This window comes from Fistularia commersonii, chromosome 19, assembly GCF_037954325.1.
Source record: "Fistularia commersonii isolate RoL2024-O1a breed Wild chromosome 19, RoL_Fcom_v1.0, whole genome shotgun sequence".
Lineage (NCBI taxonomy): Eukaryota > Metazoa > Chordata > Actinopteri > Syngnathiformes > Fistulariidae > Fistularia > Fistularia commersonii.
Window position 1 is genome coordinate 6,116,946 of NC_141302.1, and position 24,555 is coordinate 6,141,500.

Genomic DNA, 24,555 nt, shown 5'->3' on the forward strand with positions numbered 1-24,555 from the left:
GCTCAGTGATCCAGTGTGAAAGTAAATTTTGCATTTCATTTGTAAATCGAGATCCCCGAGTTTGGAGGGAGATTGGAGACATACAGAATTCAAGGCTCTTGAGGTCCGTTGTGACATTTCAACGGTTGAGGATACAGAGAGCCGTGTCATCCGCTGGTGTTAGATGTTTTATCAAGTCCGAAGTCAGCACAAACTGTCGACAAGGACATTTTAGAGCGCTTCCCTTGAAGACTGTGAAGACTATGGTATCACTGTGCCTGACTGGCCAGCAAACTGGCCTGGCCTAAACCCCATAGAAAATCAGTGGGGTATCATCGAGAGGAAGAGACATCAGACCCAACAATGCAGATGCGTTGAAGGCTGCTATCAAAGTTACCTGGACTTCCATAACACTAAAGCAGTACCACAGACTGATAGCCTCCATGCCACGCTGTACCGATGCAATAATTCATGCAGAAGGAGGCCTGACCAAGTATGCATAGAGTGCATATACTCTACAGTACATGTGCATACTTCTTAGTAGGCAAAATCTCTATATCAAAAAAAGTTATTTTTATTGATCTTATGTAATCATCTAATTTTTCTAAGATCCATTCATTCATTAGCTGGAAATCATAATCATCAAATTGAATCTATATATTGGAATTTTTACTGTTTTTAACTGAATCACTGAACGAAATTAACTTTTTGATGATATTCTAATCTTTTGAGATGCACCTGTAGTAGGTTAATTTTTTGGGGTTTGAAGTGCAAAAAAGTTCGGGAGCGGAATTCTGAATCTATAGTCCCACAGGTAAAATGGAGATGTAGACAAGAGTTTGGAGAAGGAAAATGGTGAAATAAGTACCCATCTTTGAAGTGGTTGATACAGGGAGACAGTCTCACACCCACTGATAATTCCGGGAAAGTGTTACCTGAGGCCAGGTGAATGGCGTTGCCTCCAATCAGACTCCCAGCCAGCAGGAGCAGCAGCAGCGTCGCAGCTCCTGCCCGATTCATCTCAACAGAAACAAACCTTGACAATCAAACCGTAAAGGAAGCTGCTCATCATGTTTCCTGTCACTTTTTCTCTCTTCTCAAGGTAAACTAACATCTTTCTGTCTTTTTGTGCATCAGATCGATTGAAGGAGCAGTATTGATTATTTCTGGGTGGCATGTCTTCTGTCCTCTGCAGAGGATGGCTAGTCTTTGTGCTGGTATTTGCAGCTGTTGGGTCATCAATCATGAGCGCAGAGGCAGTGAGAGGTGAGCTCGCAGGCCTATATCTGGCCGGTCAACATTGCAGTGACAGCGGTTTGTGTTCGTTTGACCCTTTTCTAAATAGTATAATCATGTTTTGGCTCTTTTGGATTGTGTGTATATTGACATTAGCTCAAGAAATCTTAGGCTGTTTAACAATAACAGTTTTGTTTGAAGAGAATTTTTCATAGGCTTGAATTGAGCCTCAATACACTGTAGACTAACAATGATTTCATTCCAGCTCCTGGAAGCAAATAATGAAACTGATAAGATGTTTTACTTTTAATCACTGCACTTCACATTAAATAAAACTGAGTGCAAAGCTACGATAAAAGAATCAACAATAACATTTTAATGAAAAGCATAACTGTAAGCAAAAGTAAACCTTTTTGTTTTTACAAATTGGTTGTAAAACTAACACACTTATTTGTCCAGATTTTGGTAAACATTTTTTTCTAAGGATTGGTGAAGCGTTAATGCTGCTCTTTTAAAATACTTCATTTTGAAAAATGAATTCGTCATGACAGTATTCTACATATTCTAATAATTTTTATGTCCTACCTGGCTACTTTTATTTTCATTATTTTCCTGAGTCTTAAACACAAACTCACCAAAAGGCTGACATCATTGTAAATTTACAAAAATACAAGACAAATACAAATGTATATATCCTTTGCTTTTTCAACTATCATATTGGGAATACTGTTGATAAAACGACTTCTGCAGGATAACCGAATGTTGCTATGACTCTTTAAGATTTCATCGAAGGCTTAACATTATTTCTCATTTCCCTATTTTGTTCCGCTGAAATGACAGCCCGACAGTTAAATGGAGAGAGATCACTTAATACCCAGCACAGCAAGTATCATCCTCTCTCTTCTGGACAGCTGTCAACCGAAACGGGACTTTTGACTCATAGTGAAAACAAGAAGAGTGAGGTCATTCCCGGCAAAGCGACTTGGTCGGTCATTGACCGTAAATCAATGCCTGAACAATTTGAAAGAGACAACTTTCATCAAAAACAAAACAGTGCAGATAACAAACAGTCCAAATCTGGCAGGACGGGAGTGCAAAGATCTCACCGGCCAGCTGACAACAAATCACCTAGCAGCTTTTTCCCCGGCCAAACTTCACGCAGAGAAAATTCCTATTCAAACACAATGATCATTCGAAAATCTTTTCTGATGAACACGGCCAAACACGACGTGAGGTCTAGTTTTTTGCAAAGTTTAGGCTCTGAAGAGGACCAGCAGTCTCATAACCTCGGTGTTCAAAGCAGCGACTCTCAGAAGATGGCCGTGAGCAGGACAGGTCATCAGACCGGAGATAAAACCATCGGTTTAGCTTCTGAGTCGTCTCTCGTCTCATCCCAGACTGGCAGACGTTGGAGCAGTTTACAGCCAGCTCCAAGAGGCCATTATGGTGGCCATAAAGAGACAAATGAGGCTGTTCAAGCTCAAGTACCGAGAACATCAAGTGGGACTGAGTCAAGTAAATTTCCCTTTGCAAGTCAAACTTCCCCGGAGGCACCATCAATCAGTAAAAGCGTAGTTTCGTCTATTATTATACACAGTCGTCGCCCAGAAAAAACGACGCCGTCCATTTCAGATTCCTCCCACTTCTCCATGAGTAGGAATGAAAGGCTCCGACAAAAAACCATTCAGCCGTATCTCTCACAGGCCACTAATCCATCTTTCGGTGGACATCGGACAGGTAATGCCGATGCAAGTGATAGTAAGCAAGCTTCGAGTGGGGAAATCAACTTCTCTGTGAGGCCAATAGGGCAAGAATTTAAACATTACAGCACTCATTCTTCAAATTTCAACCACTTGGGGCGATTGGACAGAAAGGGTGCGGCCAAGGAATTGCAGCGCTTTTCAAAAAATGATGTTCCACTGCACCGTGGAGCTATCGGGGCCCAAAAAGTTGGTCAGGTAGACCGTTTGGATGGCCAACGTTCCTTTTCTAGCGTAGTTTACGCGGCTCAAACTCCCATACGAAACCCCTTACAGGTTGTCACAGGGACGGCCGCACCTGTGGAAAGACGCGTATCTGTGTCTCAAGGGAACTTCCAGAAGATCTATGCTGCAGGCATGAAGAAATCTACAGAAAGCGGCTCGATTAATATCACAAGGCCTTCCGTTCATGGTTACAAACCCGCAAAATCTATGAAAAGCCTCCATGGCTTCAAAGGCTTTCCAAATTCTCAACAGCCAACTGTGAAGGAAAATAAAGTTGCGTCTGTTCCCCCAACCACCAGCTCTAATGGAAAAAACAACTCTCTCCTTTACAGCTTTGATAAAGGCAAGGACTACACGTTGAATACCGCACACACGTATCCCTTCTTGTTCAAGAAATATAGCTTCAGCCAGGGACGAGCTGCTATACCGAGTCCAAAAAAAGCACATCATTCCGGGCCTGAAAACAACTTATCGTCCGGCAAGGTAAATACTAAAATGATTACAGCGTCCGCAACAGGGTTGGGGAAAGACTGGCCTCCCAAGGATGTGAGTAATGCCAATGTCAGGAGCAGGCAAGATCACAAACAATTCAAGAACTCCAAAAGGATACAAAGTCCAACAATATCTGGCGTTCAATCGAAACTGAGCTCCACCAGTCAGAACCAGGTGGAGGGTCCCGGAACTCCAGCTGCATTCGGAGGTTTGAAACCGGGTAATACACAAATGTGGCAACTCAGAAACGGCAATCGGGCAAGCGGAATAAACGTCACAGCTCCGCAAAGATTGCGTGAGTTCAGCGGGAATTACTTTGGACCCTCGCTGAAGTTCAGAGAAAACGTGGGCACATTCAAAAAGAACAATAATCGCTCTGCATATTTAGGATTTCAGGCTGTCAGAGACCGACTGAGAGTGAACCGCACGCAGAAAAATCAACCCGAGGCATCGCTACCGGCTCATCTCAGACCTGCCGGGGACTCCAGGTCCGAGCAACCGCACGCTGAATTTAGACCAAAGCCTGTGGTCAAACCTGCTTCGTCAAGCCGCCGGAGAACTTTCACCAGTAACACGGTGAGAGGCGCACGAATAAATGCAAACCACCGGAAAACACTCAATGGATCAACGGCTCAGACCAATCACACTCTAAATCACTCCTCAGTTAAATGGCCAAAACACCCTGGCCGGTTTCAAGCTGTCGTAAACGTTGTCGGAAGTGCTTCGTTCACAGGAGCCAGAGCAGCAGGCCGGCTGCCGGCCACAGCTGCCGATAAGGACTCTTTGCCAAACACCACGACCGCCGCGCTAAGTGGAGGTGGATCAGCTGGTTACCAGCCTGTGGAGGAATCCATGGGTGGAAAGGATCATGGGCAATATAAGAATATTAGTATGGATTTGTCAATTGGGGATCCTGAAGCACCCACTAGAGAAAAGGTAGATTTAAGCAAATTTGAGGAAACCCTGTTTAGTGCTAGTAAAAATGAAGATGTTGACATGAAGATGAATCATTTATTCCCAGACAATGAAGGAAGTGGAAGCGGGGATTTTGATTTGTCTGCAGTTTTGTTAGTTGGCAACGAAGGAAGTCCATCACTCAGTGATGACGTGTTAGAATTGGATTACCTCAGAATTTCCACCGGGAACGTTTCTTTCAAGTCAGTGAAGCGGTCTCACCTCTGATTTAAGGAGAAAAAAAAAGTTATAAAATTATGTGTGGATTTTTTTATTTCATGCCAAATAAAGCTGTCAAAACTGAGATCTGCCATGTTGTAAATTGTTTTTTTTTTTGGGGGGGGGGGGATGTTGCAAAAAGAATGTCTATTTTTAAATGATCAAAACATTTGATTAAAAACAGCTTATGTAAATTATATATGTAAATACATTTTGCTAGATGTCAGTAGGAGGATTACAGATACAGAGAAAAAAGAAAATTACATGCAATACATCGATGCTGGTTAATAATGCAAGTAAGAAAATAAACCTGAATGCTGACGGATATCTTCCCTGTGTTGGCATGATGGGATTTCTCCTGCGCCGTCAATTTTAGACATTTGTAAGGACAAGCAAATTACAAAAAAATGCTTGATCAGTCTCAGAAAGTGAATCAGGTCTGGTTAACCCAAAATGACATCTCAAAACACTGGCTGGGAGATTTGAAAAACAAAATAAAGTGGCTTGGGCCCATCGGCGCCCCCTCCAAGCTCGGTGTTCGCTGTAGAAAGATCTCAAACATGAGTTTCTGGGCATCACTTTGCTTCATTTGGCAAATGATCTTCCCTTTCAGCATTGAAGTCAAGAATGGAGAGAAAAACGAAGGTCACATTTGAGGTTTTTTAGTGATTGAATTCCCATTCCTCGTGTCCTCATTCCCATGCAGGCGGTGGCTGCTCGCTGAACTGACAGATATTTCTGTCTCCTCTTTGGAGCTCTCAGGAAGGCCTGAGCCTGCTGGTCTCTGGGTGATCGGCCCTAAAAGGAAAAACTTGATCTTTTCCACTGTGGGAAGCTTTTTTTCCCTTCTTGTAAGGTCAAGTCAGTAACAGGTAAACAAAGTGTAGAGATTGAATTATTAGATGGTTTGTTTTGTTATTTTTTGGGAGTGTTTATCAGCTTTTCATGTGTCTGATTCGGTTGAGTACCTATCATGGCCTGATTTTGCTTTTTCGGCACGATTATGAAACTTTCCACTAGAGGACGGTGTTCATCTATTTCACAGACACAAGAACTAGATGTAGCAGCTCTTGAGCCGGAGAATCCTGTTTGAAACCATTTCATTTTATAGAAGACTGTTTTGTATTTTCTGTTCGCCGGCATTTTTTTTTTTTTTTGGAGAAATAGCTGTTTCTGCCTTCATGAAACGAAGAAACGGTTGTGTCACGGGGGCAACGGGTCTGTGCCAAACCCAAATCACAGCTCCAAGCAGGTCCATTCACACCACCTGACCCTTCACCTTTTCCCAGTCGTCCGACTCCACCTAAATTCCAGTTCTCCTTGTCCTCGGTCTGCAGCTAGAAGGGGCCCCAAAGTGAGGAGAGGGCGGGAGGTTTTGAGGGACCTGCCCGTCAAAGTTGAACACATTGTACGTTGGATTAACCCCCACCACCACCGCCACCACCGCCGCCGCCACCGCCAGTGGAACTGTCCACTTTCCCACAGAACTGAGCTGCTTTAAGGTGACAAGACTTTTTTTTTTTTTTTTAAAGGTTGCCATGTGCTGGCGTGTCTGCAGGACGGCGAGCATTACAAGGTGTAAGTCTTTCTGTGCTGCCTTTTGTGCAGCGGAGTGTCTGGTTCACACACTCTTTTCAAGTCTGTCTACTATTTCCTCCCTCCCTCTTTCTTCCCTCTCTCTCTGTTGCTGTCTGTTCATCACAGACAGTGTGGTGTCCTCTTGCAAACTGCCCCGCAACCCTCCTACTGAGAGGGGAATTCTGTACCATGTGTCTGCGGTTTGCAGGGAGACTTCAGGCAAAATAAAGCACAGCGGCCTCACCCCCCCCCCCAAAACTCCCTCACCTCAGTCCCTCCTCCACCTCCCACCCCCTTTTTTTTTTTTTTTTTGTCTTCCCCTGCTCACTCCACGAGGCATGAGGATTTTTTTTTTTTTCTCCAACAGTTTCCAGCCTTCCCTTTTTGCCGAAACCACCCGGCAGCCATGGAGTGACAGAGCTAATTTTGGATGAAGCCTGTAATAAAGACAAATCCATAAGCATTGCAAACATTCTCTCATGAGGTGAGAATTTTGGTGAGGGCAGGAGGGGAGGGAGGGGAAGACAGAGAAAGGCTTTTTGTTTGGCTAAGTACACTATGTGAAAGAGGGGGCGGTGAGGAAAAGAGAGCTGGGAATACATTAGAAAATGGTTGCGTCTGCTGTGGCATTTGTGGGTCGGATTACCTCACATGCCGTGCAGCAGATCAACCCGACCACCGGACCGACTCAGCCCGGCCATGACTCCATCTGTAAAAGAACTTTATTGAGTCTGCGGTGATTAACTTTGCTCTGAACCTATAGGGGAAAACTTGAGAGGGGAGAAAGTTGGGTGGATTAGTAGAATTAGGTTGCAGTGTACCGGCTGTGACTCAGGTCTTTCACGGCTCCGGCACCGTACGACGTCTATACCTGAACATCGACACCTGCGACATTACTTCTAATCATGAGGCGGTTTGTTTGGAAAAATAAAAATGACATCTTGCCGTGTCTTCACAAAAACGATGGGTGTCCTGTGAGCGGGGCTGGAATCACAAATTTTGACCGCAGCTCACTTTGATTTTAAATGAAGTGCAATTTAAGACCAAACTGGGCTTGAACTTGATGACTTGAAATCCATATTAAGTGCAAAGGAGTTTTAAAACTGTGTCCAAACTTCATATTCAAAACCCCCGGTTCACTTTAGACGTACCTGTCTTGCTTACAAGGATGTTGCCTTGGGACCTGAAGGTAAAGACGTACTTGGTCCATGCAGAATAATGCCCCTGCCCGCCTATTTTATACTACAATTGATAGGAAGGAAACAATCTGGAAGCATGAAATAGGGGCTGTGTTACCATTCCCACATCTGCTTTGGGAGCAAAAGCGATTTCCGTGTCCTACAAGCAGCGAGCTTCCTGTGGTCTGAGCTGGAAAGGAAGTCATAAAGACAGAAAGACTTCCTGTCTTTTTTTTTTTTTTTTTTTTTTTTCTTTTTCCAGCATGTAGCAGTAAGAATCGTACATGTCGGGTAGGCCAGCGGACATCTGATGTAAACATCATAAAAATAGCACTCTCGCCCCTTTTCGGGGAACGGATTTATAACACTACTTTGTAGCGGCGTATTTCACAGAGGAGATGGGTTTTCACCGGGCTCACAGTCATCTGCAAGGTCCAACTCGTTTTTTTTTTTTGTTTTTTTTCTAAGAGACCAGTCTTACCTTCACACGTTGTTATATGGTTTCTCACTGTTCCGCCACATGCCAAACACTTTTCACCCCAGCTCGTCTCAGCAAGCACACAGTTGAGCAGGTTCAAAGAGCAGGTCAAAGCGATCGAGTGTTTGGAATGGAATTTCTCTAACACCTCTTGTAAACTTTATAAATATAAACATCGCTTACATTATTAATAAACTCAACAGAAATTCCTGGAGTATAACTTTCTAGCAAAAAGTGTGATCACTTCTTAGGTCAACACTAAATTTTGTTCAGAGGTTTGAGAAGCTTGAAAAGGGAAAATCTGATCCCCTCCAGATTAGAGACTTCTAAATGGGGTTCAAAAGGCTAAGGACACAAGGATCATTTTTCACAATCATTTTACTTCCCATGTAATCATCTTGGGAACCCGGAGGAGGTCATCACCCTCGTCTGGGAAACACTGCTGGAGAGTGTTAATCCCCTGTGCGGTGTACAACATTTGGCGGGATTGAGGGGCGGACAAGACAGAATTAATGAAAAACATGCTGGAAAATCAATTCATTATAAAGTGTTGGAAATTCTCATTAGCATCTAAAACCTCTCATTGAGTCTCCCCTCTCCCTCCACCATTGCCCAAACGTTACATTAGATTTAACGGCAGATAAAATGAGCTAATTGCTGTATGCAAACTTTTTTCTGGTCTCCTGTCTATTTATTCTGACTTTGAAAGGTGCATCTACATTGCTGTAGGAATCTGCATAAATTAGCAATCTATATTGCAAGGGTCGGGCAATTATTTTGGCTGGCGGGCCACATTTCTTATTTGATTTTTATGCGCGAGCCAACTGGGTATCATGTAAATTGAACAAAATGAAAATTACACTTTAAATATTTACATTGTTTGCCATTTTAGTTCAACTTTAAAATCATTAATGATCATATAAATGGGTTGAAATTATTTGTTATCCATACAAAATTAAACAAAAGGGAAAAAATTAGGAGTTTATAAATTCAATATTGATTGAAAATATTTATTAAAATATTCAACAAAAATACTTTGGCAGGATGGATAAAAAAAGCGAAACGGGACGGATATGGACCTCGGGCCGCAAAATGCCCAGGTCTGAGCTAAGGGAATCTGCATACTCTCAATGCCATGCTTGTGCATTTCGCGCCATTTAATGATATATTAGATATGAATTCATTTATTCATTATCGAACACCACTTCGCTCCACTTCAGGGGTTCATCCTGGACCGGTCGCAACACGACCGCAGGGCCACATATAGAGACAAACAAGCACACACTCGCTCATTCACACGCCTGGTTCGATGTAGGGTTTCCAATGAACCTGCTACATATTTTTAGACTGTGGGAGGAAACCGGAGAACCCCAAGGAAACCCATGCAGACATGGGGGGAACATGCAAACTCCACACAGAAGGCCCCCTCTGGAGGACTTTAACCTGGACTTGACTCAGAACCAATGCAGATTTCATGACTTAGACTTTGAGTTCTAGAAAAAAATGACAGCAGATCAACAGCTTGACTTTTCTTCAATGATTCATGGCTTCACTCAGACTTAAAAGACTCGATCTACTACTGTACACCTAAAAATATTACATTTCACAAACCCAACAATCAAAGTAACTTGTAAAAGTCAGCCTGTAACAGATTCGAACTTGACCTGAGAATCTGCAAGAGGAAAAACTGAGGGAAGAAGTAAAAGACAATTAGTTATTACAATGAAATTGAACATAATTCTGAAAACCTCAATCAGCATTTTTAAAAATACATTATAACAATGCAAAAGAAATGTTTAACATTGTTATGATTAAGAGGGTTAAAATTGGGATGCTGGGAGTTTTTATGATCGTTTTTTTGCCACTAAACGCATCAGAAAATGTGACTTCTTACGGTCGGAAGCGAGGAGGGGCGGACACTTTGAGCGAAGTCACCCCGGGGCACCAGGCTTGATCTCTTCCATATGGAGAGAAAGATCACGAGATGCTCCTAAAAGGCTGGCGCAGCCACTAAATGGACCTTGCGGTGAAAATGCATCCGAGAATATGTGGCCGGGAGGTCGAGTTGCTGCTGTGGCCATTAGTGTATGTTTGATAATGCGATTGTTGAAGAGCAAAGACACAGTTTGCACAGGCGATCCGCTCATCTGCTCAGACACCAAAAGCTCCACCTGTTGGCCTCCGTCTATCACACCTCTCCTCTCTGAACTCTGTGTCCTCTCGCTCTGGCGCCCATCCAGCCCCGCCATCTCTCAGGCCCGCAGATAGCGGAAGCAAGAAATGTTGCTCTCCGTCGCCATGGCGACCAGATGTCAGCTGTGCCCATTTGCCCACCCGATCCTCTCACTGCCTGAGCTTTCTGTTGCTTCATTCAACTTCATTGTAAATTAGGAATGTGAGGGGTCACATCTGACTTTACCCGCCCCTTGTCAACAAGCACATCAAAACCAAGCCTCAGTGAGTGTGAACACAAAGGGGCCTTTTCTGTGCCAAATGGCACATCACAAGGAAGACATTTTATCTGTTAATGACCAGTTCAGGCAATCCTTTTCCCATTCTTTAAGAAGAAAACCACAAGAACATTCCAACAATGGATAAGACAATGGTGATGATGTACTTTTATCATTTTTACCTGAAGCATAACTTTCTTTGTGGAAATCCCCTGTCTAACACATCTGTACAAAAAAGCTCACGCATTAGACCTCATGCTTTTGCTGTATTGTTAAATTGAATTTCTTCTGAGTGTTAAGTATTGTCTTTTCTGTTTCAACTTTTGTATCTGTTTGCAGTGATTTGTAAGTACATTTCCTCAAGTAGCATACAATTTGGAGGTGGACACCCCTTTTACCATATTACACTCCTTTATTTGATTATTGAATGTATTATGTAACAACTTAAAACAAAATCACTTCATTAAGTAATATAACCCGTCTATGTAATGATCTGACAAATTACATAATAAACAATGTGACTGTATTTTCCCTACTATATTTATGAATCTTTTAAATAGATGATTATTGTATTACTACGAAAAAATGCAGTCGATGTTCCTTTCTGACAACGAATAACTCCTGACATAGCGCAACATCTAACTGCTGATCACAATGGAAGTTTTTGTAAGATGCAGTTTTAAGAAATTTGTTTCTTTTCCCATGTTATACACAATGCACAACTTCAGGCCATCTTGATTTTACACTGGTTTTGAGTAACTGCCTGATTAGTAGGGTGTGACAAATTATTATCATTATTATTTTATTGTTATCCTAAGCTGAAATTAGCTAAATACCAAGTGCTTGACATGAAGCTTGATGCAGTGAACAAAAGCTGAGAGAACTTGAACTGTGCAAATGACTAGTGGGGTCTGACAGGCTGCAGTGTGGATTTCAGCAACCCGTCAGCCGCAGGGCCTCCTCCTCTTCTAATGCAGGTGCTGCAGAGACCTTTATTGTTCACAAACTATATTTTTACCTGACAAGTAAAATGAGAACATCTGCAGGTGCAGCTATGTCTATATGAGTGTGTGTGTGTAAGAGGGGGGGGGGGTCTAATTTCTATTAATTTCTACAGTGTCTCAGTCAACACATGATCACACACTGCTCAGGTTGAGTTACTGGACCATCTGTGGATGAGCTTGTGGCATTAGACCCCATACATGTTAACGATAAAGAGGAGAGGCGCATATTCATCATGCCTGGAAGAACGGTTTAATATTTAGGGTTGGACGTGAGTGAGAAACGACAAGCGAGGGAGGTGCTTTAACTCACCCGGCAAACACCAGCAAATTACCGGTAAGACGGGTGATTAACTGTGATGGCAACCTGCCAGCCTCAAGTGCAAATGATCTTATCAATGGGAGTGGTGGATGTGACTAACGTGGTTAAAAGGGCTTTGTGGAAAACAATCAAGCTGTTTTCTTTTCCACATTACAATGTGACATCTGCCGGTGGTCACAGCCTCGACTAACCAGCGTGCGTGTGTGTGTGTGTGTAAAAGAGGGCAATGATTACACCAGTGTCTGAGGCATTTAGTGCAGATGTTCATACTTGCCTCGGCCTGTAAATTGTATTTCCGCTCCACTCTCCCACTAGATCAGTAGCTCTGCGGCTTTGCGTCTCAAGCCTGGCGCCTTTTAACACATCCATCCCAATTATCTCAATTATATTCTTCAAAATGCAGAAGCCAGTCTCCAGAACAAAAGCAATCCAGACCATAGTGTTGGGCCTCAACCCCTCCCCATCTTCTTTCTCTCACTCTCTCTCTCACACTCTCTCACTCGGACACACTTTAGCACCAATGCTTTCCATATTTAGGACAATCTTACAAAATTCCCCATTCAGTACCATCCCCCGGAATAAAAGGAGAAAGAAACAATTTTGAACAGCAGCAACACTTTCCTGCACATTTTATGAACAATTCTTACATCATACATGAATGAAATCATACAGCCACTTTCACTGTTGAGCCTGACGTGCCCGAGCCATCCTGAGGGAACTGTGACGATATGTGGCTGTGACCATCGACACTTTTCCTTAGTGAACAGAATTGTCGTGGGCAGCCAAACCAGGACTTTTTCCAGCCTCGGGCAGTTCGAGAAAGTAACATCACGGTTCAGTCTAAATGGCAGGATCTCAATGCTTCTTAGGATTAAAAAGCGAGTCAGTTTGTGCGCTTACTCTCTTAATTACAAGTACCTACGAGCATTTGCATTTTGGCGGAGAACTGATTAGAACAAAAGACCGTCTCCACGAGACGTTGCAAACTTTTAAGTCTTCACCTGGTTGTTTGCTAAGCTGCATGAAAGCAAACGCCGGATATTTGTGATGAATAGGGTTTGATATCCAATTTAGTAAAATTAGTTATTATAGGTGATTCCGATCACATATCCTCCTTTGCGATAAAGCTCCATTGTTAGGCCCTTGGTTGACACTGTGACCAATGAGAAAGTTCAGGAACATTGGAGACATGCAGACAAACACATGAGTACCATTGGAGACAGTGCAAATGCACACGCATCAGTGTTTTTATGGATGGCCTTCTATTTCTCTTCATGCATTTCTTCTTAATCCAAAGTCGTAGGCGAATTCAAGGTTAAAGCATACGCAAGTCTTTGCAACGACCTTTATCTCAGAGTGTCATAAAAGCAGACAGCGGGGTGAGATATGTCACAGTTCTTTGTCCCCCCTGCTGCAAAGAAAACAAGCGAGAGAGGGTTACATTTCAAAATAAAACAAAGCAATGAGTCAAACTTGAGAGTTGAAGGTTGATTCTTGAGGTGCTGACAGAACAGTATAGTCTTTTTGTGTGTAGTGATTTGGCATTGACAGCCCCGTGACAAAGTCCTCCATGACCGGCAAACTTAAACAGTCCAAAACTCCTTTGATTAGGATCATGGCTGTCGGATAGATTTTTTTCTTTTTTTTTTTTTCTCTTTTTAAACACTCAACAGACATAACCAAGTTACTTTATAAGAACTGTACAGCCAAACAAGACAAAAATAGACACAAAAATAGACTCGGTATATTCTTCTAGGACAGCCCTACTAGTGCTAGCTGCTAAGAAGGGTCAAAGAGACAAACAGGACAGACAGGCACTTCAGTGCAAGATGCATAGCGGAGATTAAAATAAAAAGCTAGCAAAAGACAGAAAAGAGGGAGATTAAAAAGAAGACCGTTCATGTACGCTTATTTTTTTCCTTTTCAAATGTTTGGTACCTTATAGAACATAATGAAACCATTTAGTAGTTTTACTCGTTGACAGAAGTGAAGTAAGAGCTGACCCACTTTCATTCGCAAAGCAGTGTGCTGACTGCTACAGAGCTAGCATTAGCATGGCTATTGATAGGGTCCTTATGTACCGTACGTGATTTAGCATCCTGAGATGAAGGAGATTTAGTGAGACTCAAGTGTCTGGAGCTAATAGCAATAATGAGATTGCTCGGCTCTATATCAGGGGTCTCATCCTGAGCTGTTGTCAGCAGGATGCTGAATTTACATCCTGGCACAATGTGTTAATCTGATCTAGCCGGTGTTAGCTCAAATGCTAGCCATGATATTCCCTGCTACAATTGTCCCGTTTCAAGCCTGCGTCTATAATACTTTTGGTGTATGGCTTGAGATATTGGTGCAATAATTTGTGTCTGAAAAAAATGCTTAAGAGGGAGAACACTGAGAGAGACGGACAGAATAAACACAGGATAGCAGAAAGCCAACAGCAGCTATGCTAAGATTTCTCACAGTAGACAAGGCCAGCAGACCGCTAGTGCCATTATCAATTTTTATGTTAGCAGAACTCCAGAATTCACTTTCATAGGATTTATTGTGATTAGCAGTTTACGATACCTGACGTTTAAGCCAAAACAGAAACGAAAATCGTCGCTTAGTCCTCTTTATGTGATGAACAGAATTAATTACAGCTACAATTGAAATTTGGATGTCATTTTTATACATACTGTGATTCTGATATTATTTTTTGTTACTGGTAAACAGCCCTTTAGTCCATTTTTATATCTGATTGATATCAGAAAAATCACAAGGTGTATAAATATGCTTAATTAACGATTAATTGAATCTATGGGTCAACGTCTTAAAAACACAGCATGATCCACACCCCCGATACAAAAAAAAAAGAAATTGAAACTAAAAATGCATTTTTGCCTAAATTCTATGTGATTGACTGCTTACAAATACACTTAAGTTAAACAATTATGGCTGCTTCAAAGCCCAAATGAGATCTCGTGTAGAAGTAGCCTTCGGGTGTTTGAAGTCGTATCTGCACGTTGTAAACATGGGTTTATTTCCGATTTCTCGATCATTAATCCCTTACGACATGATTATGGCAAACTGCTATCCACTTTTATTGATATTTCTGCTATCTTTATTTATGATTACATCAAATTTACAAAGAAGAAACCTGAAGCTCCATGAATTCAAGACCAGGTTCAAGTTCTCTCTGAAATCTGAAAATGAGGCACTTTTTTTAAGCAGGTATATAGTACTTCTACATATTTTCTTTTCCACAAACGTATTTGTAAAGCACCAACATATTCATACGTTTGATGTTTTTATCTTTTGAGGGAAAAAAAAAAAATCACACATTCACTCTCTCACTCACTCACACACACACACACACACACACAAACACACTCCATCTCCATTGTTGTTGTACCCCTCTCTGATTGGCCTTCACTCAACAAATGAAAGCAGCAAATAGCTCTTAAAGTAAGTCATTTGGCACACATCCCCTTGTCGGTTTCCTCAACCAACAAGATTAAACAAACAACAGCAAAGAAATGTTTTTAATCGATTCCTGTTTGTTTGTTGGGGGCGTGTCCGATCCAGCTGCTCGCTCATGGCGACGGATAGTTCAGAGTGAACAGGCGGAACGTTGAGGCTCTGTGAGTGGTACCGCATTGCTTCCCCCTCAAGGACGACACGCCGACATCAGCACTCTAGAAGAAAAGACAGAAAAGGGTAAATTGCTTTGGTTAGATGCTTGTAAACAATGACTCCGATAGGAAGAAGAAAAAAAAATATGATACGGTTTGTTTTCTTATCACGCAATTTAAAAATAATTCTAATTATGATATCCAAAAAAAAAGATATCGTGTCCGTTTATCAGCCGTGGAACATGGTGACCTTAAAACCAACGGTGAAACCCCAAACCGCATAGGAACAATTCACAGGTACAGAGAAGAAAAAGCAATAAGGAGAAACAAGAGAACACCTATTACTGCAGGCATAAATGTGTGTGTGTGTAGGGTAGCACAGGGGAACAGTTCCAGAAACCATGTATGTCACATTGGAGTCAAGCGTTCAGATCCTGATAACCAGATAGCTCCGCAATTGTAAAATCAGGCTTTCAAAGACTTGTTTGCAAATATTGGACTGTAATATATCTGATTTGAGTGGCGGAATCCACCAACAGTTGATTAATTCTAGGAAGACACTATATACTGCAATATCACAGTGACAATGACCTGACTCCACAGACAGGAAGGGCATCCTGACAAAATGACTTGCATATCATTTTGTATCCCCTTTGTCTCTCTTCTTTTACACATTATTACACATACATCAACGTTCATGTTCAGTGCATGCCCTCTTAAAAAGAGCTGAAAAAAAGCATTTGCTACTTTAACTTTGAACCTCCCTGTGATCAGCCTCTGTTACTCATCCCACATATTCAGTTGGTTGAAAGTCATAAGATGCCACACGGCACACTGACTACCCGTCTCTTATGAAATGATGGTCATCAACAGCTTGCATTAGGTGTCCGTAATATAAATATACTTTACACTTCACAAGAGGACACTTTCTTCTCACAAGATGATCTTAAGTCTGAGGATAAATGTGTGGAGGATAAATGAACATCAACAGTTGCAAAATTACAAACAGGAAACAGCCATTTGGTTGATTTCAGGCTCGAATCAAATATGATCAAACTCAAAAAATGTGTTTTCCGTGCAGTCAAGATAAAGAGTGGACTGAAGAAGGCAAGCAAAAATAGACCAGAATTCTGGCAAACAGCCTGGAGATCATGGAGGCTCCCATTGGGATAAATAGGCTTCCAGGTAAATCGCATAGGTTCACAGACCTATGTGGAGAATAGGGATTAGGGAGCTCGGATGCTAGGTTGGTAAACCTGTTCAAAATCTCTTTAGGGCATTACTGAACACTATATAACTAAAATAGACTGACTATCTATAAATGTTTTGATAAAAGGGCGCATAAAAAAAAAGACAAACCCTAACGCAATTATTACTCATCTATTAGTCAATGCAATTGTAACAGGGTTACTTTCTGTCAAAAGAGGATGAGTCACACTGAAGGCATTCAGGCCACCGAGAGCCAAAACAGCAAATACACATGAAACGAGAACATGCTCAGAAAGAACATCCTCTGTCCCATTCCCTAAAATTTTCCCAAAACTGCTTGAGTCTCTAATTGCATGGGGGTACTCTATATTTACGCCCCTCCCACTCTCCAGTTTGTCTTCTTCCTGGTGCAGTGAGCTATATTTAGTCTCCCTCAGACGATCCCGCCAGCCGGCCAAGCCGTGACGGCCTAAAGCAGAACGCAGCAGAGGAGAGGAGTGGAGCGGAGCGACTCCCACATTTAGCTAGCCGGCCGGGCCAGCTCAAAAACAGCAACAAAAACAATCAAGTCGGCCAACCAAAGGGACCGTTGGAGACATGCTGAATACGCACTGGTGCTCTGCGTTGGACACACGTGCAAAACGCACATGAAACACAGAGGAAGACACTATATTTACCAGGATAATGACACCCTGTCTCCAAACGTAGACGTGCTAAATTATACACAGAATCATACTAAAAGTCGGCAAGCCACAACCTCGTGTTAATTCACTGACTTGCGTGCTCTACATTAGAATACATACCGGCTATCACTTTCTCCTGCTTCCACATACATCATAAGTCTGACCCTCCCTTGCCGGTTGGTCTATCGATTTCATTCATTTCCTTTCCCTGTTCTTTCTAATAGATGCAATAAGTGAGAGTGGAAGCGTGTGGGTGAAAATGTGTTTTTTTTTGTTTGTTTTTTTTTTCCCCCTCCAGACAGTTGAAATTAGGAGGCAAGACAGGCTTATCTGACTCTGCGCACCATATCTGACCGATAACTGTCTCGAGCCTCAGTGTGTGTGTCTGTGTGTGTGTGTGTGTGTGTGTGCGTGCGTGTGTGCGTGCAAATAGGGGACTCGGGGTCTTTGTGACATCTCAACCCAGGGCTGCTTAAAAATTGAAAACCACCTTGTTCTCCACTCATAAGTTAAGCATTGCAGTGTGTCATTTTCATGCAGTGAATCGGCCACAAGAACCAAAGCAATGCAATGTGAGTCACTGGATCCACTGGCCACTCATCAGCTCAGGCTAATTTTTTTTGGGGTGTGTGTGTAGGGGATGGGGGGTGATGGGGGCTGGGGAGTGCAGACAGAGTGGGTCTGTTATACCTCCAGTTAGAGCAAATTGAACAAGAATCTGAGGAAGATTAAAAATGATTTATTGATCTTAAACATGTTTCTTTTTTATGCAACTGCTAAATTTCTGCTTAAGTTTCATACTTTTTCTTTGCGGATTTTGGGGTAATTTATTTCCTTTGTTCCAATATGTGTGCTGGGGAAAAGTACTGCAATGATTGCAAATTGAAATAAATTCACGAAAAAGGCATGGCCCAAAAAAAAAAAAACAATAACATTGAGTTTTTGCTGGAAAAGGGTTTAAAATTAATGACCACATTTTTTTGATGATTTTTTTTTTGGAAAAAGAACACGACACAAACAAAGTTATATAATGGAGACCATCATTGTGTTTTAGTTATTGAGGGAACATCTCAAACACAGCTTTCCTCTGGTCAAAAAACCCACTGACACCGGATTAGTCTCAGGTATTTATCAACTCTATATTCAAAGGCCGGGTCGGAACCTGCTCCCATGAGAAATCATCGCTGCACCAAGAGGATGGGGGCGAAAAGGGTCATCCGTCGATCTGGTGTCACCTGGCCCGGGGTCATATTACAGACGCTTTGGAAGGGAAAGGAACCAGCAACTGAACTGAAAATACAGTCCAGTCATAGAATGGTAACCCCATACACACACTGCTATAAATCAGCAAATGTTCAGCAAAAAAAGCTAAAAGGGGGGGATTTCTAAAACACCGGGATTCCAGGATTCTGTGTGCCTCTTCTAAGGAGAAGAAACACATCAAAAACGTGATGAAAATGAAATATTTTTTAAATTTATGATTTTTAAATGTTTCTGTGGAGGTTCACAGCCATCATGTCGTGGATAGCTGAGCTAAGACAAGGTTTGAAGACGATATCGTAGCATGTCATGCCTGTTAATGTGCCCTATTAACCAGGTTTGCACCTGCTGACCCTCAGTTTCTCTGGCTGGGGGCTCCACACTTTTTGTTTCCGCTACTGATGGCAGGTCTTATCTGCAGCAGTGATCAGCGTGTGCAAACATGTACATTTGGTTATAAAATCCGCACAACTGACATGCAGAAACGTGTGCCTGTCGGATTTGGCTATCAGTATTTAGGAAGTTGATGGAAAGATAAGAGCGGGAGAAGAAAAGCGAAACCCTACAAACATCCGAATGTTGACAACACACTGATGATTTTCTCATGCAGGTGTAAATGTGCCATGATGAGGCATGTTTTTGGAGGAAGTTGGGGGTTTCTTGAAGTATTTTGAAATCTTAATCCTTCGGCACGTCTCAAAGAAAGTGTTGCATAGACTAGACCGGACTCATGCTGTCAGTGAACCACATATTACACAATTCAGTACTCTTAAGTACATAAGGCACGATGCATACGTTAGGCGAGACCATTTAATCGATCAAGAAAAGTACATTTAAAGGATATAAAGTCTGCAATGATAGGCAAAGATACGTATATTATACCCAATGTGTGTAGTGTAGACTAGTGTAGATGCAAATTCACTGACAACATGCATCACATCTGCAGTTTCCTTTTATAATTGTAGTAAAAATCTATTAAAGGGTAGAGGTTTATCACAGTGTGTCCCCCGCTCCAGGTCAGAAAATACACTACTTCCTGGATGTGTTGATTTGCGCTTTGCAATCAAGCAAAAAAAAATTGCGGTTTGCTAGAATGCTCTTTAACCACGGGACACTGGTTCAGCAAGCATCCACCCTGCAGAGGTGTCTGCGCAAGATACCAAATTCCTTCCAACTGTTACTCTGTAGCCCGTAACCTTTGACCCAAACACCGAGGGCGGCAAAGATCTCTCTTCTGGAGACTATTAAAGAATTATAAGGATGTAAAAATCCCAGCAATTCTACTCAAACTGTTTTTCCACAATGGCAGCATGTTTTCAGAGCCAGCAGCTTTAGCTCTTGTGATCCTCCTGCACTGTTATTATACTTGATTCCATTGAATCATCTCTCGTGCACGCAGGCCGTGTGAGGTACAACGGCGCAACATGAGCCTGGGATCGGCATCAAGGCAGCTGCAGAAATAAGGAATGAGCGCAGGCAGACACAACCAGCAGGATAGCTCCTGTGTCAATGACGCCAGAGAGTCTGTCAGTTACAGAGATATAATCACTCCCACCACAGTGTCTGTTTTCACGGCACTTGTCATTCACTGGCACATCCGTGGATGACAATTTGGTTAAACTGATAATCTACCTCAAAATCTATCTTGGAGGATCAAACCTGACTACCGTAGGCGTTAACAAGGCAGAAAAGAGGTTCAGCTGATTCATAAAGTTGCAGTCACTAAGTGCCTCAAACAAAGAACACCATTAAGAAGTGACTGTTATAACTAAGAATATTGGCAACCTTTCCCGAATACAAGGCTCTACATTGACTCCCTGCCTCGGCATCTGTTACTGTTTTGAAACGACTACCTGATGTTTTCTTTTATGAAATTAAAAAAATGTTATTCAAGTAGCAAAATCCTTTAAGCATTGGTTAGAATAATTATAGGCGGCTCAAAAATCAGTTCAGTGGGTTCACACTGTTTTTGTTTTTTTTTTTCTTTCTTGTTCTAGGACTTTTCCAGGACATCTTCAGCAGCAGTCTTCCCGGTATGACAGAGAGCACAATGTTTCTCCTGTGTGCTGCGAGGTGGTCAGACTTTTCATATTTTTAACAAGTATCTTGACTGAACAAATACTCGATTTCCTTATTAGATAAAAGTTCCCGCTTATTTGTTTTGGGATTCACTGACGGATAAGACATTATGCTTTTTTTTTTTCCTCCTCACGCTTCCTAGAAGAATGTTTTTTTCCTCCAGAAAATGGTGAAATTGTAAATAAAATAGAAGATTTATCAGATAAAGAAAAGACTGACAACCAACTTGGTGTTTTCATTTATTGTTTTTTTTAGCCATCCATTATTTCAAAACCCCCTCTCTTCCGTGAACTTGCGGCTCAGTTTGGCACCGGCAGTTGTTGCATGGGCCAGTTGTGGCCCTGATGTAAATGAGCCAATCTAGACTTGGGTTTTGGCACCTGCCAAGTGGGCCAGAAGAAGCCCAGATGCGGCCCAGACGTGGGTCGATGCACAGCTCAGTTTAGGTGGCCACGCTGGCCCAGAGTCATTCCAAGCTAAATATGGGCCAAAGGAGAACTCAACAGAAGTAGGACATATTTGTGCCAGTCATTGTTATATGGGAGAGAAGTCAAAATCCCTTGTACAACAGTGTCTTATCTACGGCGTGAGTTTATGAAAGGTGAAATAAAGCCACTTGCGCTTGTTAAATGTACCGCAGGGTTTTGAATTAGATAATTATCCAAATTATAGTGGAGAGACAAACGCAGGATATTATCTAAAAGCTCTGATGAATCTTCCGTCAATGATCTGTGCGAGACTTCTCGGCATCCTGTTTGCATGGGAGAGCAGGTTGAAAGACGAGTCCTGCATGTTTTTGTTGCACACACACACACACACACACACACACACACACAAGCTCTCCAGGCTGTTACTGTGACGTTGTCAATCACTCCTACGCGATAAACTGCTATGGCAAAATGTGTTTGTCTTTAAATATGTGAGTATGTACAGGAGCATACCATTGGAAGCGCGAGGGTCCACTCTTGCAAAAATCGTATAGAAAACAATGATGGAAAGAGGATTATGAGAAATGCAGAGAGTTGTGAAACATGAACTGTTAATTGAATGTTGCAATTTTGTTTGGTTTTTGTATAAGTGCTATATATATATTTGTCTATATTCAAAAACATGACAACTGCCTGCCTGCAAGTTTGATTATGCAGCAATGCAGTGTGAGAGCCCGAGTGGGTGTGTTATGGCACACAGAGGGGATGGAATGTGTGGGGACAGGAAGAGACAGACAGAGACAGAACAGAAGTGCTGAGTGGGGAGAAAATGGGAAGAGAAAAACCACACATTTGTGGGAGAAGCACATTCACTGCCCCCAGTGCAGCTCGCATCCTTGTATTGTTAAATGTTTCTTGAGGAAAATTTGAACATTCACTGTAGATGTGTTATCAACAGGGCATAATAACAGGTCAATGTCCCTATTACAGATTCAATTTTTTTTTTTTTTTTTTTTAAAGCAATTTACTTCCAACGCAAATGTTTTTTAAAGAAGGGAAGCCAGATGATGGGCTGAGCTTTTGCTTCATAAGTGTTCAAGTGTGTGTGTGTGTTGCAAATGTTCCAGCTTTTGCAATGGGTGATTTACAGAGAAAGCGCGATCAAGTCCAGAGCAAAGTTCAAATCAATTTTTTATCTCTGATTAAACAATGCATGCATTGATGGAAAATTAATAGGCAGTTATTTCTGACAGTAAAGTAACCTTTAAAAATTGATTAAGTTCAATTCAGGAAATGTCCCGCAGTAGCCTGCCAGGAAAATATTTTTGACTTCAGCGTACCTTTTTATATAGCTGTTTGCCTGCAGTGGTCATTAGCACAGAAAATGTCGTATTAGTGTATGAGTAAGTATTTTCAACGTATTAAAGTGTCCGTGAAGACGCACGGTTGTAATCACAGCTCACATGGCAAAAGCATTTTGTGTTTCACAGTCAAGTATTTCCATCGTAGGTCCACGAGTCAAATATTATCCTCGGGGGGGAGAGGATATGTTTTCCTTTGCGAGGTAACTACTTAAAACAAACCCCATCAAAGCCCCCTTGTGTTTAAACAAAAATGTTCGCAAGTAGTTAAAAATAAAGGGGTTTCAAATGTGATAGTCCTTGTGCAACACACACTAACTCGTCAACTGAAATGTGACGAGGGACGTCCTGTCCCTGGACGGGACACTTGGTGCGAAAAGCCAATGGGACTGAAGGGTTTAGAGACTGTTGCCTCATCCGCTCTCTGTGTCTCTTTCCATCGCACTTGCAATTGCACTTGCACACACACACACACACACACACACACACACACATACACACACACACACACACACACATACACATACATACATACATACATATACACATACACACACAAACTTTCCATGTTTGCTGACTCAAACCGCTGATTTCACTCTGTGTCACGTTGCTCTAGCGGTTCTGATTTTTTTTTTTTTTTGCCAATGGATGGCCTCCAAACACACACACACACACACACACACACACACACACACACACACACACAGAGTTGATGTCTTTGGGGTAAGTGACATAAAGAGTGATAGTGTTAGCAGGTGGGGTCTTTACTTCTGAGTAAGGCTTTTCACAGAATGCCGGGTGGCCACTTTAAACTTGCCCTCTGACGTGGACAGACAGGCTGAAACACTGAAACACAAGATGCCGTTGTATCATTAAACAGCAGTGGAGTTACTGCCGAGACATTTCCTAGCTCTGCTTTACATGTGTTTGATCTAAGTACGGTAATAATAACAGTGGGGTATTTTTCTTATTTCACGTACGGTTAAGACAAGGCATCGTATTGCGTGATGTTAACCGTTGGTTGGTTAAAGAACGGGGAGCCATTGGCTCGACGGGCAGAATGAGGTTTATTTCCCACTAAACCGCAGTCCACTGTTGGAAAGTCACGCAAGAATGAAAACAAAGAAAAAAAGGGCCCTTACGTTACAGATTTAATTGTTAATGTTTTATCGTTGAGCCCTACCCTTTTTTTTTTTTTTTTTTTTTTAATGAATGTCACTTCCCAGGTTAATTAGGATGGTATGCACTTGGATGAGTATCATGTCGAGTAGTATATCCGCCATAAATTGATATAACAGCATGACATTACAGCTTTATCTATGTAAAAATATAATTTTATAAGAAGAGACACTTTAATAACTCTTGTTGCACCACGACCTAAGGTAAATTAAAATGTATGAAATATATAAATCTGATGATGTGATAATGTGCTACTATCGTTCCATCACAACATTTTTCAATGAACACTGGAATACTATAAAAGTGAATGATTGCATTGTGGTATCTCTTCAATTTTTTTTTTTAAACTTGTGAATATCTGGAGGCCTCAGGATAAGTAGTTATTTTTCATTTGAGTAAAAATATTTCTTGAAAGGCAAATGATCACGAGATGGCTCAATTTTATTTTTCTTGTAGAGCCTCCAAAATTAGTAACGCTGATAAAACTAAAAACACAGCGATAGGAGGCAATCAAGTGTCAAGTCACATTTCTATTTCGAGGCGCAGGTTGAAAAAACACAAGCCCAGTCGAGCTGATGTTTCATCGTTGTCATTCCAGGGTTATTAATCATTTCAAAAACACAGGGAACTGTTTTGCCATCTCTGAATATTTTGTATGAGTTAGGAGGGAACCGGTAATGAGGGACAAACCTCTGGATGGTTCAAAAGACTGGGGGCGCTGACAGTGTGGAATCTGGATTGCATTTGGAAATCTTGTCCATCTGTTTAGAAACAGATGCCAATCTGTGTTAGAGCGTGCGTCCACGTGGCCAACCCCGGGCCTTTGCTCCAGTCTGATGATTGCGATTGTGTAATTATTAATAGAGACTCTCT

General features: G+C 41.9%; 2 protein-coding genes across 2 annotated transcripts in view; one reads left to right on the forward strand and one right to left on the reverse strand.

Annotated features, from left to right (window-relative positions):
* The first annotated feature begins 661 nt into the window (after window positions 1-661).
* Window positions 662-4,874, forward strand: LOC147223551 (uncharacterized). The gene is made up of 3 exons (XM_086166160.1): window positions 662-1,081; window positions 1,175-1,245; window positions 2,056-4,874. Exons 1-3 carry the CDS (start codon window positions 1,050-1,052, stop codon window positions 4,872-4,874), a joined length of 2,922 nt encoding a protein of 973 aa, XP_086022286.1. The 5' UTR covers window positions 662-1,049.
* A 10,502-nt stretch (window positions 4,875-15,376) lies between these two features.
* LOC147223552 (insulin receptor substrate 1-B) overlaps window positions 15,377-24,555 on the reverse strand; it is a 47,855-nt gene continuing 38,676 nt past the window's right edge. The window contains exon 4 of the mRNA XM_086166168.1: window positions 15,377-15,546. Coding sequence (XP_086022294.1) covers window positions 15,539-15,546 — 8 coding nt within the window. The 3' untranslated portion in view covers window positions 15,377-15,538. The remainder of the gene's footprint in view (window positions 15,547-24,555) is intronic.